This window comes from Colletotrichum lupini, chromosome 1 (assembly GCF_023278565.1).
Source record: "Colletotrichum lupini chromosome 1, complete sequence".
Lineage (NCBI taxonomy): Eukaryota > Fungi > Ascomycota > Sordariomycetes > Glomerellales > Glomerellaceae > Colletotrichum > Colletotrichum lupini.
In genome coordinates this window covers 7,322,016-7,336,966 of record NC_064672.1, presented here as the reverse complement: position 1 = coordinate 7,336,966, position 14,951 = coordinate 7,322,016, and the positions used below count along the sequence as shown (strand labels likewise).

The 14,951-nt window shown below is 51.0% G+C and overlaps 7 protein-coding genes across 7 annotated transcripts; 1 reads left to right on the top strand and 6 right to left on the bottom strand.

Annotated features, from left to right (window-relative positions):
• Window positions 1–278: 278 nt before the first annotated feature.
• Window positions 279–2,743, bottom strand: CLUP02_02097 (uncharacterized protein; the record flags this gene model as incomplete). Its single annotated transcript, XM_049281131.1, has 3 exons — window positions 279–1,700; window positions 1,757–2,049; window positions 2,683–2,743. 3 exons carry the CDS (start codon window positions 2,741–2,743, stop codon window positions 279–281), a joined length of 1,776 nt encoding a protein of 591 aa, XP_049137088.1.
• Window positions 2,744–3,723: 980 nt separating this feature from the next.
• Window positions 3,724–4,285, bottom strand: CLUP02_02096 (uncharacterized protein; the record flags this gene model as incomplete). The annotated part of the gene is made up of 3 exons (XM_049281130.1): window positions 3,724–3,760; window positions 3,831–3,946; window positions 4,034–4,285. 3 exons carry the CDS (start codon window positions 4,283–4,285, stop codon window positions 3,724–3,726), a joined length of 405 nt encoding a protein of 134 aa, XP_049137087.1.
• A 1,448-nt stretch (window positions 4,286–5,733) lies between these two features.
• On the top strand, window positions 5,734–6,666 carry CLUP02_02095 (uncharacterized protein; the record flags this gene model as incomplete). The annotated part of the gene is made up of 4 exons (XM_049281129.1): window positions 5,734–6,011; window positions 6,112–6,199; window positions 6,345–6,415; window positions 6,483–6,666. The coding sequence occupies 4 exons, from the start codon at window positions 5,734–5,736 to the stop codon at window positions 6,664–6,666; spliced, it is 621 nt and encodes a 206-aa protein (XP_049137086.1).
• Window positions 6,667–7,049: 383 nt separating this feature from the next.
• CLUP02_02094 (uncharacterized protein) lies at window positions 7,050–8,706 on the bottom strand (the record flags this gene model as incomplete). The annotated part of the gene is made up of 7 exons (XM_049281128.1): window positions 7,050–7,137; window positions 7,225–7,373; window positions 7,436–7,492; window positions 7,602–7,922; window positions 8,013–8,279; window positions 8,335–8,464; window positions 8,528–8,706. The coding sequence occupies 7 exons, from the start codon at window positions 8,704–8,706 to the stop codon at window positions 7,050–7,052; spliced, it is 1,191 nt and encodes a 396-aa protein (XP_049137085.1).
• Window positions 8,707–9,399: 693 nt separating this feature from the next.
• CLUP02_02093 (uncharacterized protein) lies at window positions 9,400–9,989 on the bottom strand (the record flags this gene model as incomplete). Its single annotated transcript, XM_049281127.1, has 3 exons — window positions 9,400–9,448; window positions 9,493–9,738; window positions 9,805–9,989. The coding sequence occupies 3 exons, from the start codon at window positions 9,987–9,989 to the stop codon at window positions 9,400–9,402; spliced, it is 480 nt and encodes a 159-aa protein (XP_049137084.1).
• Window positions 9,990–10,180: 191 nt separating this feature from the next.
• Window positions 10,181–10,600, bottom strand: CLUP02_02092 (uncharacterized protein; the record flags this gene model as incomplete). Its single annotated transcript, XM_049281126.1, has 1 exon — window positions 10,181–10,600. One exon carries the CDS (start codon window positions 10,598–10,600, stop codon window positions 10,181–10,183), a length of 420 nt encoding a protein of 139 aa, XP_049137083.1.
• Window positions 10,601–10,642: 42 nt separating this feature from the next.
• On the bottom strand, window positions 10,643–11,177 carry CLUP02_02091 (uncharacterized protein; the record flags this gene model as incomplete). Its single annotated transcript, XM_049281125.1, has 2 exons — window positions 10,643–10,834; window positions 11,088–11,177. 2 exons carry the CDS (start codon window positions 11,175–11,177, stop codon window positions 10,643–10,645), a joined length of 282 nt encoding a protein of 93 aa, XP_049137082.1.
• Between the last annotated feature and the right edge of the window lie 3,774 nt (window positions 11,178–14,951).

Here is a 14,951-nt window from a genome sequence, read left to right as displayed (position 1 = left end):
GACTTCTGCGCTCTTTAACATCACTGTGGAAGTATCTGAAAGACTGTGTTTTAACGTAACTAGATTGAATTGCTAGCATTTCAACTGCATTGGATTATCCCATCACTGAGTCTAGGACGACATAGTAAAATGTTTGTAGTTTCCAGCTAGAGGCTTGGTCAACTGGGCCCTCAGCTCGACAGCCGAAAATGTCGGCAAATAATCAGCGTATTGTTTCTTCATCATCCAGTCATATTTCCTGGTCCATTGCCTCAATGCTCAAATTAGCTGTCTCTGAACTAGAAGTTGGTACCATCATAACCAGTTCCATCGCCGCGGCCACTTCCCGCACGGTTAGTGGTGACATCTGGCTGAGGAATCACCTCATCGGCGTATCGTGGAAGATCCGAAGGGTTGCTAGGAATGGTCACCTCATTCGTAACGACACTGACCAAAAGGTTGTTGAGATTGCTCCTGGCCTGGAGATCACCATTGGGCAAAGTGACACGCCAATGGAGGTTCTTCTGCAAGTAAGGGATGACATGCTGCGGTGCAAGACTATCGATCAGGCCGGCAACATATCGCTCGACGAGAGCGAGAGTGAGAGGGACCTGGCCGGTGATTCTCTGTCCTGAAGCACGGCCCTGTTGACAGTTTTTGCACGAGGTGTTCTCGTCTTGGCCGAAGGTGGCAAAGGCACCGACGTGAGAGTGGTTGGTCACATACAACAAGGGAACCGAGTCGTCGGGATTGCCCAGGAACACGTGGACAACGTAGTTGCCTCCGAGTTCAGCCTTTTCGGCCTTGATGTTGACAAGCCATTCGAGGTACTTGTTGTCGGTACCGATCAAGCTCTTCAGGTCACGACCCTCGGGAAGACTGAATACGTCTAGCTCATTGGCCTCTTGGAGTGGCTTTTGATCATCTTGTTCCGCAGCCAGCGAGAAGGTTGAGGCCGAGACTGGAGAGTTCTCGGCCTTCAAATGTGCCTTGGCACGACTCTTGAACTCCTCGGTGGAGGATTTGAAGTCTTCATCGCCACTTCTCAAAATGTTGGCAAATGAGGCGGCCTTTCCATACACACGATCCAGCTCGTTGAGGATGGACTCCTTAGTGGGAAACTTCCAGGACTGAGTCTCCGGGTAGACGTAGCCAAACTCAGTGGTGTATCTGACACCCTCGGACGTCCAGAAGACTTGATTGTCCTTCGTACCCAACTGGGCAAATGGAGCCAGCGGGGTTTTGATCGTCTCCGGGTCACCGGCTTTAACGATGAAGTTACCCCAACTCTCGCCCGCACGTTGGTCAGTCACATAGGTCGATGGATCATTGGGATTGTCGTGGCAAGCTTGCCAGATAGCGAACAGCCGGTCGACGTTGGTGTGATGGAGCCAGAAAATGGGGTCAAACGCGGCAATTGCTGGGTTGCCCATGTGCCCACTGCCTCCAGAGTAGGTGTGGATGGCATTATGAATATCTTCAATACTCCCCCATTCGGCAAAGTTGGGCTGACCTGGTTGCTTCGGAGGATTGAATCGATTGTGGGACGCAGATCCAAAGTCACGATACGACTGAAGGATGAAGATGACACGCTCCGTCAGGTTCTTCCCTCTTGAAGCCTGTTGAGGGTCTGTTCCAGAAAAAAACTGTGTCAGTCTCTGAATCATCCTGTTGTTGTTGGGCTGGTCAGGGTAGCGAATGGTGCCTCCGACCCTCGGGAACTAAGAGCGCCGATCAGCATTACGCATACATAGCGATGGTCTAAAGATAAAAGTACCTGATTGATGCTCGTATTCGTGCGCGACTCTCGGAATTTGTAGGTTGCCAGTGGGTTTGGGTCGATACGAGAATCCTTCTGGTTATTATGGGGACGCTTGACTTGGACCCTAGCTTGGGATGTAGCCTCTGCTGGGAAGACTCCAAGGTCAGGTCGAGCCCAGTCCCAGTATGGCATTCTGAAGTCTTTGGCCGCCTTCACATAGTCGCTTCGACGCTCATTCTCATCAAAGTCGTTGGCAACAGCGTTGACGTGCTTGTATAGCTCGGCCTGAGCCACGTTAGAAAGGGTCACTTTGACGGTGGGTGTTAGAGCTTACCTCGAATAGAGCGAGATATGGACGGTGCCAAGTAAGAAAGAGGATCGAGCTATGAGTGCAGAATCCGCCGAAATCATTGTCGACTCTGACCATCTTGTTGTTCCAGTCCCTGTCTGGCCATTTCTTGTACGGAAGCCCATGAATACCTGCTAAAGTCAGAACCTTACAATCCTCATTCCATATATTTTAGCCTCCAGTGCATTAATCTAATCGGGCGGGAACGTCACAGTGTATAAACAACGATATGGGTGCCATTAAGAGCGGAATACTTTAGCTCATCTGGCCAAAAGGCAAAAGATGACTCCTCGTCGGGGTCGGGGAATACTTGTTAAGTGACAAGCAGATATCCTCGCCGCCAGACTATTGGGGGGTTGATGCATGTTGACGCAAATTAAAAACTTGTACTTGCCTGCAATCTCGAAGAAGGAGAGAGGCGCGCTCTCCGGTACCGAGTTTTGGAATCTCTCCAAGCCCAAGAGATACAAATTCCACTGATCAGGATGGTCCTTGATCATGTCGCGCACTTCCATGCGCACGGGAGGTTTGGCTTTGGGACGTCAGCTATGAATCACAGAGGCGGATTATACCAATTGTCATGAAAACATACCTGGATTGTCTGCCTTGATGCCGTGGACAAGCACGGGTCCTTGAGTTCCATCTGAAGACATCTTGAGAGTGAGTGAGTCTGATGATTGGTGATTTAGGTATGAAATTGTCACAGATAACCCCGGAGTGGATGGCTAGTAGACACCAAGAACATGGATTATATATGTATAGCTGTTACTCCGGAAAAATCATGCATGTTTCTATGTACACAATATTGCGACACCTTTGCCAAGTTTCAGGCAGAACTGTTGCCTGTAAAATATCCTTCAGATTCGTAATGGTGGCGCATATCAACATAAGATATCTCTTCTTCGGGAAAGAAGCCGGAATGACAGAGTAAGCACGGGGCTCTCAGCCAGCCATGGCGTCTCAGCTGCTTTCGGTCTTGCGGCAATGGCCCAATGATAGATTTACTGGAATACTCACCGAGATTACGGGCAGATACGATAGGCTGCTTTCTAAAACATTGAAAAAGTATGTTTCTTAGCCTGCAGCTTACCTCGGGATCAGTTTTGGTGATGAATTGTTTGTCAAGTTCTTCCTGCTGATGTCTAGGCCAAGACTTATCAGCTTTGGGGGTGTAAGCAAAGGCTGCATATAGAAAGAGCAGGTGAGATGTCATCATCGGTGGCTTGAAACTTGAATTGACAGGAATCAAAACATGACTTCGGCGATACCCCAGTTAATGTCTTCGTCACGCCAAAATTGAGGAACACGGTCATTCAGAAATGGATTTTGCGATCAAGCATGAGATATTCTCAATGCTGTTCTTGAACCCCGATTCTCTACTCGCATATTCGTAAACTTGTGTTGCGGAGTCATAACTCAGGACTTGATCGGCTCAAGTTTGCTACCATAGGCACATACACATGCATTGACAGGTTTCACTCATATAATACAAAGACAAATTTATTCAAGATTGAGAGTAACCTCATGAAACTAAGTAGATAGAAAGCTTCTGATCCTATAGATCAGGCGAATGAAGGAAGAAAAAGACAATGCAGTCGCGACATCAAGAGAAAGAGCGAGTAGGTGAGCCCGGTTATTTTCCAATGCAGCTGCCGGCATTGGGATCGGAACTATAAGACACTTGTTAAAGAGAGATCCTCTGGGGTCACTGTGAAGATTGGGAGTCGAGGACGAACTTACATGTATTGCCAATTCCAATAGGATGTTTTACCTCCCCTGTAGCAACCATAGGCCTCCTTCGACAGCCCAGACATGCACTCGGCTTGTCCTAAAACTCGTTTGCCGGTGTTCAAGTTCTATAATCGTATGTTAGAACACCTCAATTGAAATGAGAAGCACAATGCAAGAACAAGAATGCAAGACATCGCTGCGTATCCAAGTACCTTGATGGAAAAGTCCCACTTCAAGCCATCCGCCTCCTGCATGCAGTATGTCCGACTCTCCTCGCCAACGAAAGACTCTTTGGCTGAACCGGCTATAGCCATGCAGGCAAGAGCAAGACGGTCCGCGTTCAAGGCTAAAACCTTCTGCTTGAGCCATGTGCCATAGTGGCCGATCATGCCATTGGGGAAACAGTCGGCATTGACACCGGAGCTGGCAATCGCCATAGCGGCAAGGAAAGCAGTGGGCTTCATATTGATGAAAGTGAAGTTATTGAATCAAAAATGAGGGGGCTTTCTCGATGAGATGAGTGGATGAGAGACACATTTACAAAGAGAGGTGACATAGGTCAAGAACTTATATAGATACGAGTGCTCACTACGTGTACTCGGACTGATTCGAGATAAGTTACTCCTGGGGTAGTGCTATTCCAGCTATTCTTAGTTTTGGTGGGATGACTACGTCATCCGAGAGCGACCATCTCAAGCACCAGACTAACTAGAACGTGCAGACGTTTGTCGCCTCGATCTCATGGTGCGTGCGGAGTTGGCCAAGGCTGATATCTGAAGTATGTTGTCGCATCCAAAGCAGAATATTTCTTTTGCTGCCTGATGTTCAATCAATCATGAAGCAAGATCAAGGAGATATCCTTGACGCTGGACCTCTCCTGGCTCCAAACATCTTTGCTATGATGATTGCCGATCTGGTGATAAGCTGGATTGACAAACACATGATTTCGAAGCCCACAGCAAACCAACCTCACCTAAATGAAGGCATAGTCTTGACTAAGCAAACAGCCAAGTATTGAATTTTCTTTGTTCACATGTTTCATGGCTTACACGAACGAAACTGTCGTTCTGCCAGTGTTGTCTGCGAGATTTCCTCTCGACTGTTTGCCTCAGCTGCGTGATAGATTGCATTCCTGATTGTTTAGCACGATACCTAGTAAAGTCATATTTGCTCTTCACTACCTCCGGCTCATCTCGGCATACATATCACGAGATCGTAGGCCAGTTTGCACGCTCAAGCCAGCGCGTGGCTTGAGAGGTTGAGGGTTACTTCTTCGATTGCAAACTGTTTAAAGTAAACCTACCCGCCGTGCCACAAACTATTCCGGGACCAGGTCTTCGTTTTGATCCCTTCACTCGGAACTTCACTGGAAGATGAAGTTTGTGTCACTACCTGTGTAACATGTCAATCTTCGGGGCAAGAAAATGAGATAACACATCAACACCAGTAGTTCCTGGATGCTTTCAACCTAAGACAACATAATGCATACACGGACAAACAACGCTGTTTGGGTGTTGACTCCATATCTCATGGCCATCGTGTGTCGTCCTGAGATGCTGTTTCCAGGTGTGTCAAATCCTGGTACGGGAAGAGAATCCGATTTTCGAGTCCAAAATAACTAGGTATTCAAGAATAGGCGTGCGAGGGCGCAGAACTGGAGACTGAACACACGAACTGGAAACTTGAGGAACCGGTGTCCCTTCGGTCTTACCTCAGCCAGCGGAAGCTTACCGACTGAAGCATCTCTTTCTAGGATGAGGTGATCGGAGCTACGACATCAGACGTGAAACCTCAACTATATAATGAAATCCAGTTCCCGCGAACCTTGAGGTAGTGTCACAACAGAACTGCAGCATCATCTACCTCTTTACCAACATTACCTGTATCACCCGATCTCTTCAGAGAGTACAACATGCAGTTCTTCAAGATCTTCATTTGCAATGTCTTGTGCCTCTCCCTGGCACTAGCGGGCGTCATTGACAACGGTAGTACCCGGAGTATCACCAGTGATACCGAGGACCAGGAACTCAAGAGAACCGTCCCTGAGCCAGCCATTACCATCACAGACAGTGACGAAATGCTGATGCTCGACTCAATGAACGCTGGAAGGGCTACTTTCGAAAGATTGCTTGTCGAAACCGGAGAAAGGCAAGATGGCATCTCAAACTCGCGACGTGATGTTGAATCACAGTAAGTAAACCAAGTGACTAAGAGAGGCTGTCAATAGCTCTAGTCGAACCTTGTTTGCGAAGTAAAAATACTGACTCGCTCTTTTCCTTGGGCTCACTAGAACGACGGACGTCGAGATCCGTGAACTTGCCCTCAATCTCACCGAAAGGGCAGATCTTGTAGCCATAAGTGACTCATTTGCCTGCTGCGTGAGTAATTCCATTCTCTTGGCGTGTCAAAGGCGCCACATCAGCTATGACACTTCTCATTGTAATCTGCTCGCCTCTGTTCTCGACAGAAGCTTTCCATGAATCATGACATGATGTTGCCTCTGACTAACACCGCAACTAATAGGTCACCTGCGTGTGGGCGTGTAAAGTCGCCATCGAGAGCATGCGCCTTACCCAAGCAAAACAGTTCCACAAGTGAGCCGAGTTCAACACATATCTACCTAGGATCACATATGAGAATATAGAGCTGACGTAGTTTTAGATGTTTCTGGTTGGAATGTTTTGCTGGATCACAGGCCTGTGCGAACCATCTGATGGATTGGGCCAAGTATGTTGGTGGCGCTATAGATGATTTCCCAACCGCCGCGCAGTTCGCACAGGCTTGGAAACAGGTTTGGCGTCCAATGTACGAGCCACTCAACCAGAAGGCGATTGAAGAAGAATAGTACTTCGCACCAGTCACATTCTCAACAGGGCGTCAGTTTGCCTATGTGAGCTCTGTAATGTCGCGATGCAGAGAACTGTTGAAGTGGCTCTTGCGGTAATTGATGTCGCGGTGCGATAAGTAATAGGATTTGGCAGCACGGAGATCGTCAGCTTTCGGTGGTTTCATTCATACGAGATTCGGATTTGTTATAGTTTCGGCTCTTTGAGAAGAGTAATTAGTAGCAATTGATGCCAGTCTCAACTTGGCATATCTACCGAACTAGAGGGCCGCGATGGCAGTTGCCTCACCTTGGATGTTAGATGATAGGTAACATACTTTGCTATATAGATGATTTCATCAGTAAATCAAGCTATATCTTTACATTGCATCAAGTTGCATGACTTAGAGTAATGGTACGATACGGAGGCTCAAATCAAGATCCAAGACGGACTGGTTGTTTCTAGTATCAGACTTTCGAAGCCGCCTAAGGCTGCGAAAGAAATAGGACTTTTATTGCCATTTAGATCTTTGCTCGTTCATCTACTATACAAACAGTGAGCCCGTAGAAGTACCTTACGTCCACGTAGTCCCGCGTGGTGAAGTCAAATAACCCATGGATCGACGGTGGCGCAGTCCACGATCGAAAACACCAACGCTGTTGGGGCGAATCATATGGGCCGCCAAGTTGTGAGATCCGGGAGAAAAGGTCTTCGCAATAAGCACATACTGTCTCCAGCGGGCCGGAACTTTCAATAAGTTCTCTTTTCTTAGCACAACGTTCAGCTTACTGCCGCCAGTTCAAGAACATTGCCAGAACCCCACAGAGTTGTGCCTTGATTGCGGATCTAACGAGGCGAGGAGCTGGCCTCAACCAGGATATTAGGGTTGGCTGCTAGATCCCCAGGCGAGGAGCGATTACAATTATCTGCTAGAAATACGCCGTAGACAAGGGACTGATGCTCCCGAGACTGTCGACGTGCTCAAATCGGCGCCCCAGTCGTCGATGTCGTCAGCTGCCGCCGGGAGCGGACCGGCGGGTGGGCGGTAGGCGCACATGCGCGAGTCGCCAGCTGAGACTGTTGATGACGACGCTCGTCTTCTTCGCCGCGAGAGGAGAGAAACGTTGTGCTGACCTTTGGAATGCTCACTGCCCCGCGGGACCGCCGGTATCATGGTCGAGTTGACATTGTCAAAAAGGATTTGGTGTAAGCCTATCATCAAGGTTATTCCCTTATGCTGACGTGCCGATAAGCTTGACTTCTGAAGGGGGCGTTGCTAGGCTCATAGGAATGCAGGTTCACGGTTAGGGGCGATAAAAAACAAGGGCGTCGATCGGGTATAATATTGCTTGCTGGGCGACAGGACACTACCCAAGGGGGCCAAGAGAAACATCGGTAGACAGCAATTGGCGTCAAGGGCGGGACTGAAGAAAGTGAGGGAAATGTCTCGGGGTTTGTAAAGAATGGCGATGGACCACATGCGCGACTTTGTCGTGCGACGCGCACTTATACCGGGTTGTGGGCGGTAATCGTGAGCAATACTCATAAGGTGACGAAGCCTCGTTCGGTTGACCCATGTCGTTGCGTAATCACAGACATTGGGTATAGATTCCGTGAAGTTCATTGCCCTGGGCTGGTGAATCGTCACGCTTGCGTTTGTCGCAAGGGATGAACAGGACGTGGTGGACTCCGACTATTGCTATCACCACCATTACACTGGACCCCTGGCCGAAGCCACGCGAGAATAACAACCGCAGTTGTGTGGAGTCTATCCGCTGCTGTGGGATATACGTGTTTCGAAACATTTTCTGGGGAATGCTGGGAATATGTGTGGGTAACCTCGAAACAGAGTTCGGATGAGGAGAAAAGATCGACACTGACAGCGACCCATTTGCGCGGCGTCTTGGAATAATGTGCCCCGTCCGGCGAGGGGCATCCGAGGGGAACGGGTATCCCGCAATCTGCGGCTCGATTAACGTTCGAGGAGTCAAGACTTGCGGCTCAAATTCGCATAGAACCTGTGCAGATCCTATTGACCTGGGAACTGGACTAAAAGACATTGATGAAGAAAGAAGCAATGCATAAGGCTAGGGATAAGCAATAAATGATCAGTTGCCCTCTCCTTCCAAGACTCAATTGTGTAAAACATGGCTCGCGAATAAGTAAGTGAGGCGGGTCAGAGACATGTCGTCCAGGACTGATGAATATCTCTTGTCATTGCGGCTGTCTTGTCTCATTCAATGAGCGCCCCGTCTCAAGCATCGACAGCTGTCGAATTCGATAACACATCAATGCCCATCCATCAGCGATCGTGGAGTCATCAGGCAGTGTCTCGCGAAGTAAGGACGAATTAGTCTTAATTATTACACATGAATGTGAATATCATAACAGTGACAGACGAATGCCAGTCAGAGCTGGTCGTCATGTCTCCCATCAAACTGGTCATAAACATTTTCCCTTCGTAATAAATCGCTCCAAACCACCAGGCCCTTCAAGTGTCGTCCGCTTTCCAAGGCTCATACGTGCCGCAGGCGAAAGTGCGATCAAGGCTAGAAGCAGGGTCCCGAAGAGATCGAATGAATGAGTGATCAAGTCCATTGAATTCGTAATCGAGGAGATCTCTGCGAGATCCGAAGGTGACGGCGGCGGTGACCGTGCGTTCCTATACAAGCTCGACTGGGGCCTCCTCTCACAGCCTCGTGCCTTTTCCCTTCCTCAACATTGAGCCTCGAGAAACAGATGAATGACCTTTCTCATCCCCTCAAACTTTCCATCTCCACGTCGAGCGAGACGTTTACAAGTCTGTCACAAGTTAGCATCTTGAAAACTTTGGCTAGTTGGAGTACCTATATGGCAAGAACTCACCCTCGCAGTAGTCGACAGTGGTGGTGACAGTGACGGTAGGCTTGGGCGCAGTAGTGGTGACAGCGGTGATGCCCCAGCAAGAGCAGGCGGAGGAGTAGGCAGCAGAGTCACCGCATGAGGAGGCGTAGGCGGGGATGAGGGTGGGGAGAGCGGTGACCTGGCGGTTGGCGATCTCGCCGTTGCGGCGGAGACGAGCGGGAGCGGCAGTGACGGTAACAGTGACGGTGCTGGATGAAGAGAGTCAGTCTATAAGGAATCACCAAGGTACTGTACTGATGGAGAGGTCGACATACGTAGGGGAGGGGGTGACGGTGGCCTGCATGAAGGAAGAGCAGTCGGCCTGGCGGGAGGTGATGGGGAGGAGGCCGTCACGGGTACCGGTGACCTGACGGTTGCAGTTGTTGCCGGCACAGGCGCGCTTCTCGACGACGGAGCCGAGAGCCAAGCTGACGAGGGAGAAGATGACGGCGGCCTTCATTTTGACGGTTGGAGGAGACGATCGACTGAGGTCCTAAGAGATGGATGGGAGTTGATTGGATGGATCTGGTAGGAAGTCGGTGGATGAGGAAAGGGGAAAGGAGGGAGGCAAAGGGAACGATTACATGGAGACGAAGGCACCGTGATATATATCCGTGAGATGCGGGATGGGACCTCGAGTGGTGTTGGGACTTAGTGGTGGACTGGTTCGAATTGGACTGGGGGAACCGGGTCCCTTGCCCCTCGCAGACGGGGACTAACAGAACTGGGACGCAGATGCGAGCAAGTTTGGTACGAAGTACAGCAAACAGCTAGCCAGCCGGCTGGTTCAATACGAACCGCAGCAGCAGCCACAAGAATAGCGGAGTTCACCCGCCCATTCTGAGCAGCGCCCAGAAGAGGCGGCGATAGGAAGGGCGGGTCATCGACCGGGACCTGGGATGAACCGACAGGGGTGGGAGTGTGGTTATTCCAAGAGCCACGGGCAGCAAGCATCGTGGGTTTACCAAAGAGACATATTGGAGAGCTAGGCTCCCCCGGTACAGTGACACCCTGTTCCTGAGCACTAGACAGGACCAGGGGTCGAAAGAGGGGGAGCCTGTAGGGAAACATGGAAAAGCGAGGAAGAAGCGAACCGCAGTAGCTCCAGCCCGTTCAGCCCATCTCCTGAAGAAGGTTGCAATTCCCACCTATCAGCAGGCTGGACATCCGCATGAGGCAGGTTGGGAGAAAGTGTGGGCAGGCGGCGAACAGCAGGAACATGAAAAGATGCGCATCGTAGGTGAAGCGTGCGAAGTAGCGCAGTGTATCCGCAGCAAAGGTTGGCCCATGAGGATGGGGCCGAGACTGGGAGGAGAGGTACCTCTTAGCTGACGAGCAAGGCCGAGAGTGACATTTGATTTCAAGGGCACGAAGGGCTAGTATTCCGATGAGAAACAAAACGCGTGTGTTCTTCCGCCCTCGTGGGAACCTCGAGATTGATTTTCCAACGCCCCCTTGCCCACGCTATTACGGCGGGGGAAGCTGGTCTGATTCGGCCTAGCCCTAGTATTGACGTCGGGAATTCCTGGAGAGCCTATGAATGATGCCCGGGGGCGACGCCGGTTGCTTCGCCGAGAGACAAAGGGCGAGGATCACATTCTGGTTTGACTTCGCGGCCGGATACAAGGGAGGTTATCTGGAGGGTCATGTTGGGCAAACGGCTCGACTCTCATGAACGCTATCGAAATCTGCACAACGCGCGGCTTGGCCGGTGGGCTTCCGTGACCGGCTTGCAATTGGTAGTGACGGCACAGCGAGAGTCAGCTTGTGGCTGTTGTCTCTGCTATTCTGGCGTCGTAGAAGAATTCAAGGCGTCCTCAGCTATGTCGTAGATTTGGGGCGGCAGCGGGCGGTGGAAGCACAAGGGGCGGAGGCGATTGGCAGGGAGACGCCGAGGTGTGACGGTACGGATACCTAGATCACCCGTTCAGGCGCGAGTTTGACTTTGCTGTACGGCTACAAAGCACTATGGCTGCAGGCAAACAACACAAGAGAAGTCCGACCAGTCATCGAGCTGTTTCTTGCTTCGAACTTCTCAGTCTGCCAGTGCTTGGGGGAGCTGACCAGACTACTGAGATTACAGAAGCAACGCGTTGTTGGAAGCATTTTTGATCATCCGTCAATAGCTTATCCTAGCAACGTATTGATAAGTGAACTGTTGGATGGTAAGGCCGGAGAAGAAGCATAGATCTGGACTGCCGTGCCTCAATGTATCACCGTCTCGGAACTGGCTCGAGTCTGCACAGGAAGAGTAGACTTGAACGGCTGTCGGCAGGGTGCAGCGTCACAGCCTCCGGCAGGGTGTGTATTCGTACAGCGCGGGGAAATGCGATATGCAGAAGGGAAATGAGGAGAAGCAAAGCAAAGAGACGGTAAGTTAAGGTATGCAGGCAAGGTCATGGGAGTTACATGGGCTCTATAAGTTGATTGTTGATGACGGGACGGGGAGCGAAAGCAAAGTCAAGAGCGAAGAAAAGTGCAGCGAGAAAGGAAAAAGGAAGAGCCCAAGTTTGGATAGGAATCGTTAGTGGCAGGGAACCCGCCAATTGGAACACATCGCTAAAGGGCCGCGCCGCCGACCTGCATTGGCGATGATGTTGTCGGTGATGATCCGATGCGACCCTCGGTCACCATCTCGCTCTTTTTCTCTCTTCAAACCGCACATTGGCCTCCATGAGGAACAACGTAAGTCATGGAAATTTCGTTGGCACAAAGATCTCATAACCTGCATTCGTTTAGAAGTTTTGAGACTCTTCAAAGGCTCTTGGTCTCATTCGGTAGTTGACTGGAGATAGGCCAACCAACCCAAGGAACGAATGATTTAACCTCACCCGCGCGGTACAAGCTCTTCAGCCCGGAAAATCCGTTCTCGTGTACAAAGTATCATTAGGCGATTCCCTAGACCTGCCAACCGCCCTGCCCATCAGCCCATGGAGTGGAGGGGGGATGTTCCCCTCCCGATAGCCGGAGATGGCCATGCAATTGGGGGAGAACGGAAAGGGCACTCCTTGAAGCTTTTATGCTTATGAGCTGTGCTTGCGCACAACCCACCTCAAGGGTCCGCCGCCTGCTGTCGGGTGGTCCACCGTCCAGTCGGCGCAGGACAGAGCTATCGAAAGCATCAGCGTCGCAAGCCGAGACCCATGACAGCAAACACACTGTACCACCCCCCGTCCGCCATGCGACGGTCGTCAAGGTGTTCACCTGGGAAAAAAGCCTGGCAAAAACCCAGAATAGAGGTTGGCAGCGCCGTAGCTCCCTTGCGCTGTAACCCTGACCCCGTCTCTATTGGCAGCCTCTGCTGACCGACCAACAGCGCAAATTACGGTGTCACCGTCAACGTCCGCTGTTAATGGTATTGAGACTGGCTCAGGCCTTCAGGTTATCGAGAGACACTATCAGGACGGAGACGATTGACCAAAATGTCTGTGCCTAAACACACCAAGAGTGCTCGTCAACCTGGTCGGCGCCATTCCCGAGCCGGAGGCTGGCTATCAGCAACGGATACAGCATAGTCTCCCACTCTTCCCAACGGCCAAACGGCGCCAGGAACGCGCCGCTCGATCTCATCGGCGCTGGCCGTTGGGACAAGGTAAATTCAACTTCCCTCTTTGCCTACTATCACCGCCAATCCTCCTCTATCATCAACAGATAGTCAGATACCAAGTCGGCACACCTCGAGTCGTCGGCTGGGCCCTCCAACGATAACTACTCCTACGCAGTAGAGAGCGAGAAGCGGCGAGAGCCAAAAAGCTAATTAACAAGGGGAATCCCCCCAACCGAGCAAGCCCGCTTCACCGAAAGAGGCAGCTGGAGCAACTGGGGGGCGTGCCCAGAAGCGTGGGTGGAGGTTGGTTCGTTGGTCTCGCGCCGGCTGGGGCCTTTTGCTGGACTAAGCTTCCCAATTTCCACCGTTCCCGAGTTTTTCTTCTCTTTTTCCTTTCGAGCTTTTTAAGCATCATTATCTTTCCTTACTTTGCAAGGAAGGCCGTTGATGTTGTTTTGATTGACCTTCCTTCTGGAGTGGCACGTGGCGACGGCGTGGAAGTCTCCTTCAAGACCTTTTACATTGATTCACACCTGCTTAGCCGATGACTTGAGTTCGAATAGTCCAGGATTGAGTATTTAGGCTCTCATCCTCCTCTCCAGTCGCCACTCGATCTTCTCTCTACCCTGGCCCAACTCCATCAATAAGGCTAGTCCCCATCGGCGCATCATTCCCGTTTACAGCCTACTACGTAAGGTCAAGTAAGAAGCCCACCCGTCCCATCTCCGGCCCGCCGAGCTGCGAAAAATTCAGAGACAAAGAGTCGAAGAGATGGGAAAGCTGTGGCCAACTTTTCCAGTCGTTCAGGGCACATGTACACCTCCCAGCCGCTGAACCAGGCTCTAATAGCACGTGTAGACCATGGTATGTGACAAACCTCCGCCAGCCCAGGAAGCGAGGTGGGCTCCTCTCGGTGAATGGAAAAGTCCAGCAACTTGGCGGACACAAGCACGTTGTTGCTATCGCAAAGCTCACTGCTCTGTTCACCGTTGGCCGCCATTACCCCTGCTCCTCCCATCCCCCAGGTTTAAATCCTACGAAAGATACGCGTGTGTCTTGGGAGATTGCTTGAGACACCTTCCTAGTCTTGATTATGCTCTAGCTTGCGCTCCTCCAGATGTCAAAACTCTGAACACCTGTTGGCTCCTCGGGACTGCACGTACAAACAGTGAAAATTCTCTACCCTCAAGTCGAGATACACAAGGCCATGGGCAACGCCTTATGGTTGAGCAACGCTACGGGCCAAGTTGAAGTGTTCTCCTTTGACTTAGAATTCTTAATCAATACCTGGAAACTCAGTTCAGGAGACATGAGTCCAGGTAGCCAACCCATCAATACCGACACCGGCCTCGAGTTCATCTGCCTTGCACAAGGGTCAAGTGCATCCAACAAGAAGCACGCCGTTCCTCCTAGTAAACAAGCTCACTTTATCCGGCCGTGATAATCATCTCCCATCCCTTCCAAGTTTTCCTTCCTTCCCCTCGCAAGCTTCCCCAGGATATTTCTTCGGACATCAAATCTCCGCGAAGCAAAATGGTGCCCTCTCTTGCCATCCCCAGCTTCTTTTCCCCGCCCATCACCGCTGTTCCCCCAGCCCTCGAACCACAAAGCATGCACCTCCCTCGCACCGCCTCTCCTCAGTGACAGGTATCTACCCATCTTGCTATCCCCGGTGCGGACTAACGCCCCGTCTGAGCAACGTGCGTCTTCCTCCAAGGATTGATCAAGGCCGCATCTGATTGACGGAGGAGTCTGTCCCGAGGTCTAGTCTCCTTCTCGGCCTCTTGCTTCGACTCCAAACCCACGGTCCGCGGAAGAAATTATGTATCCATAGATTCTTGTTCAATGAAGTTGTTGGGGCTCCGTTCGAGATCC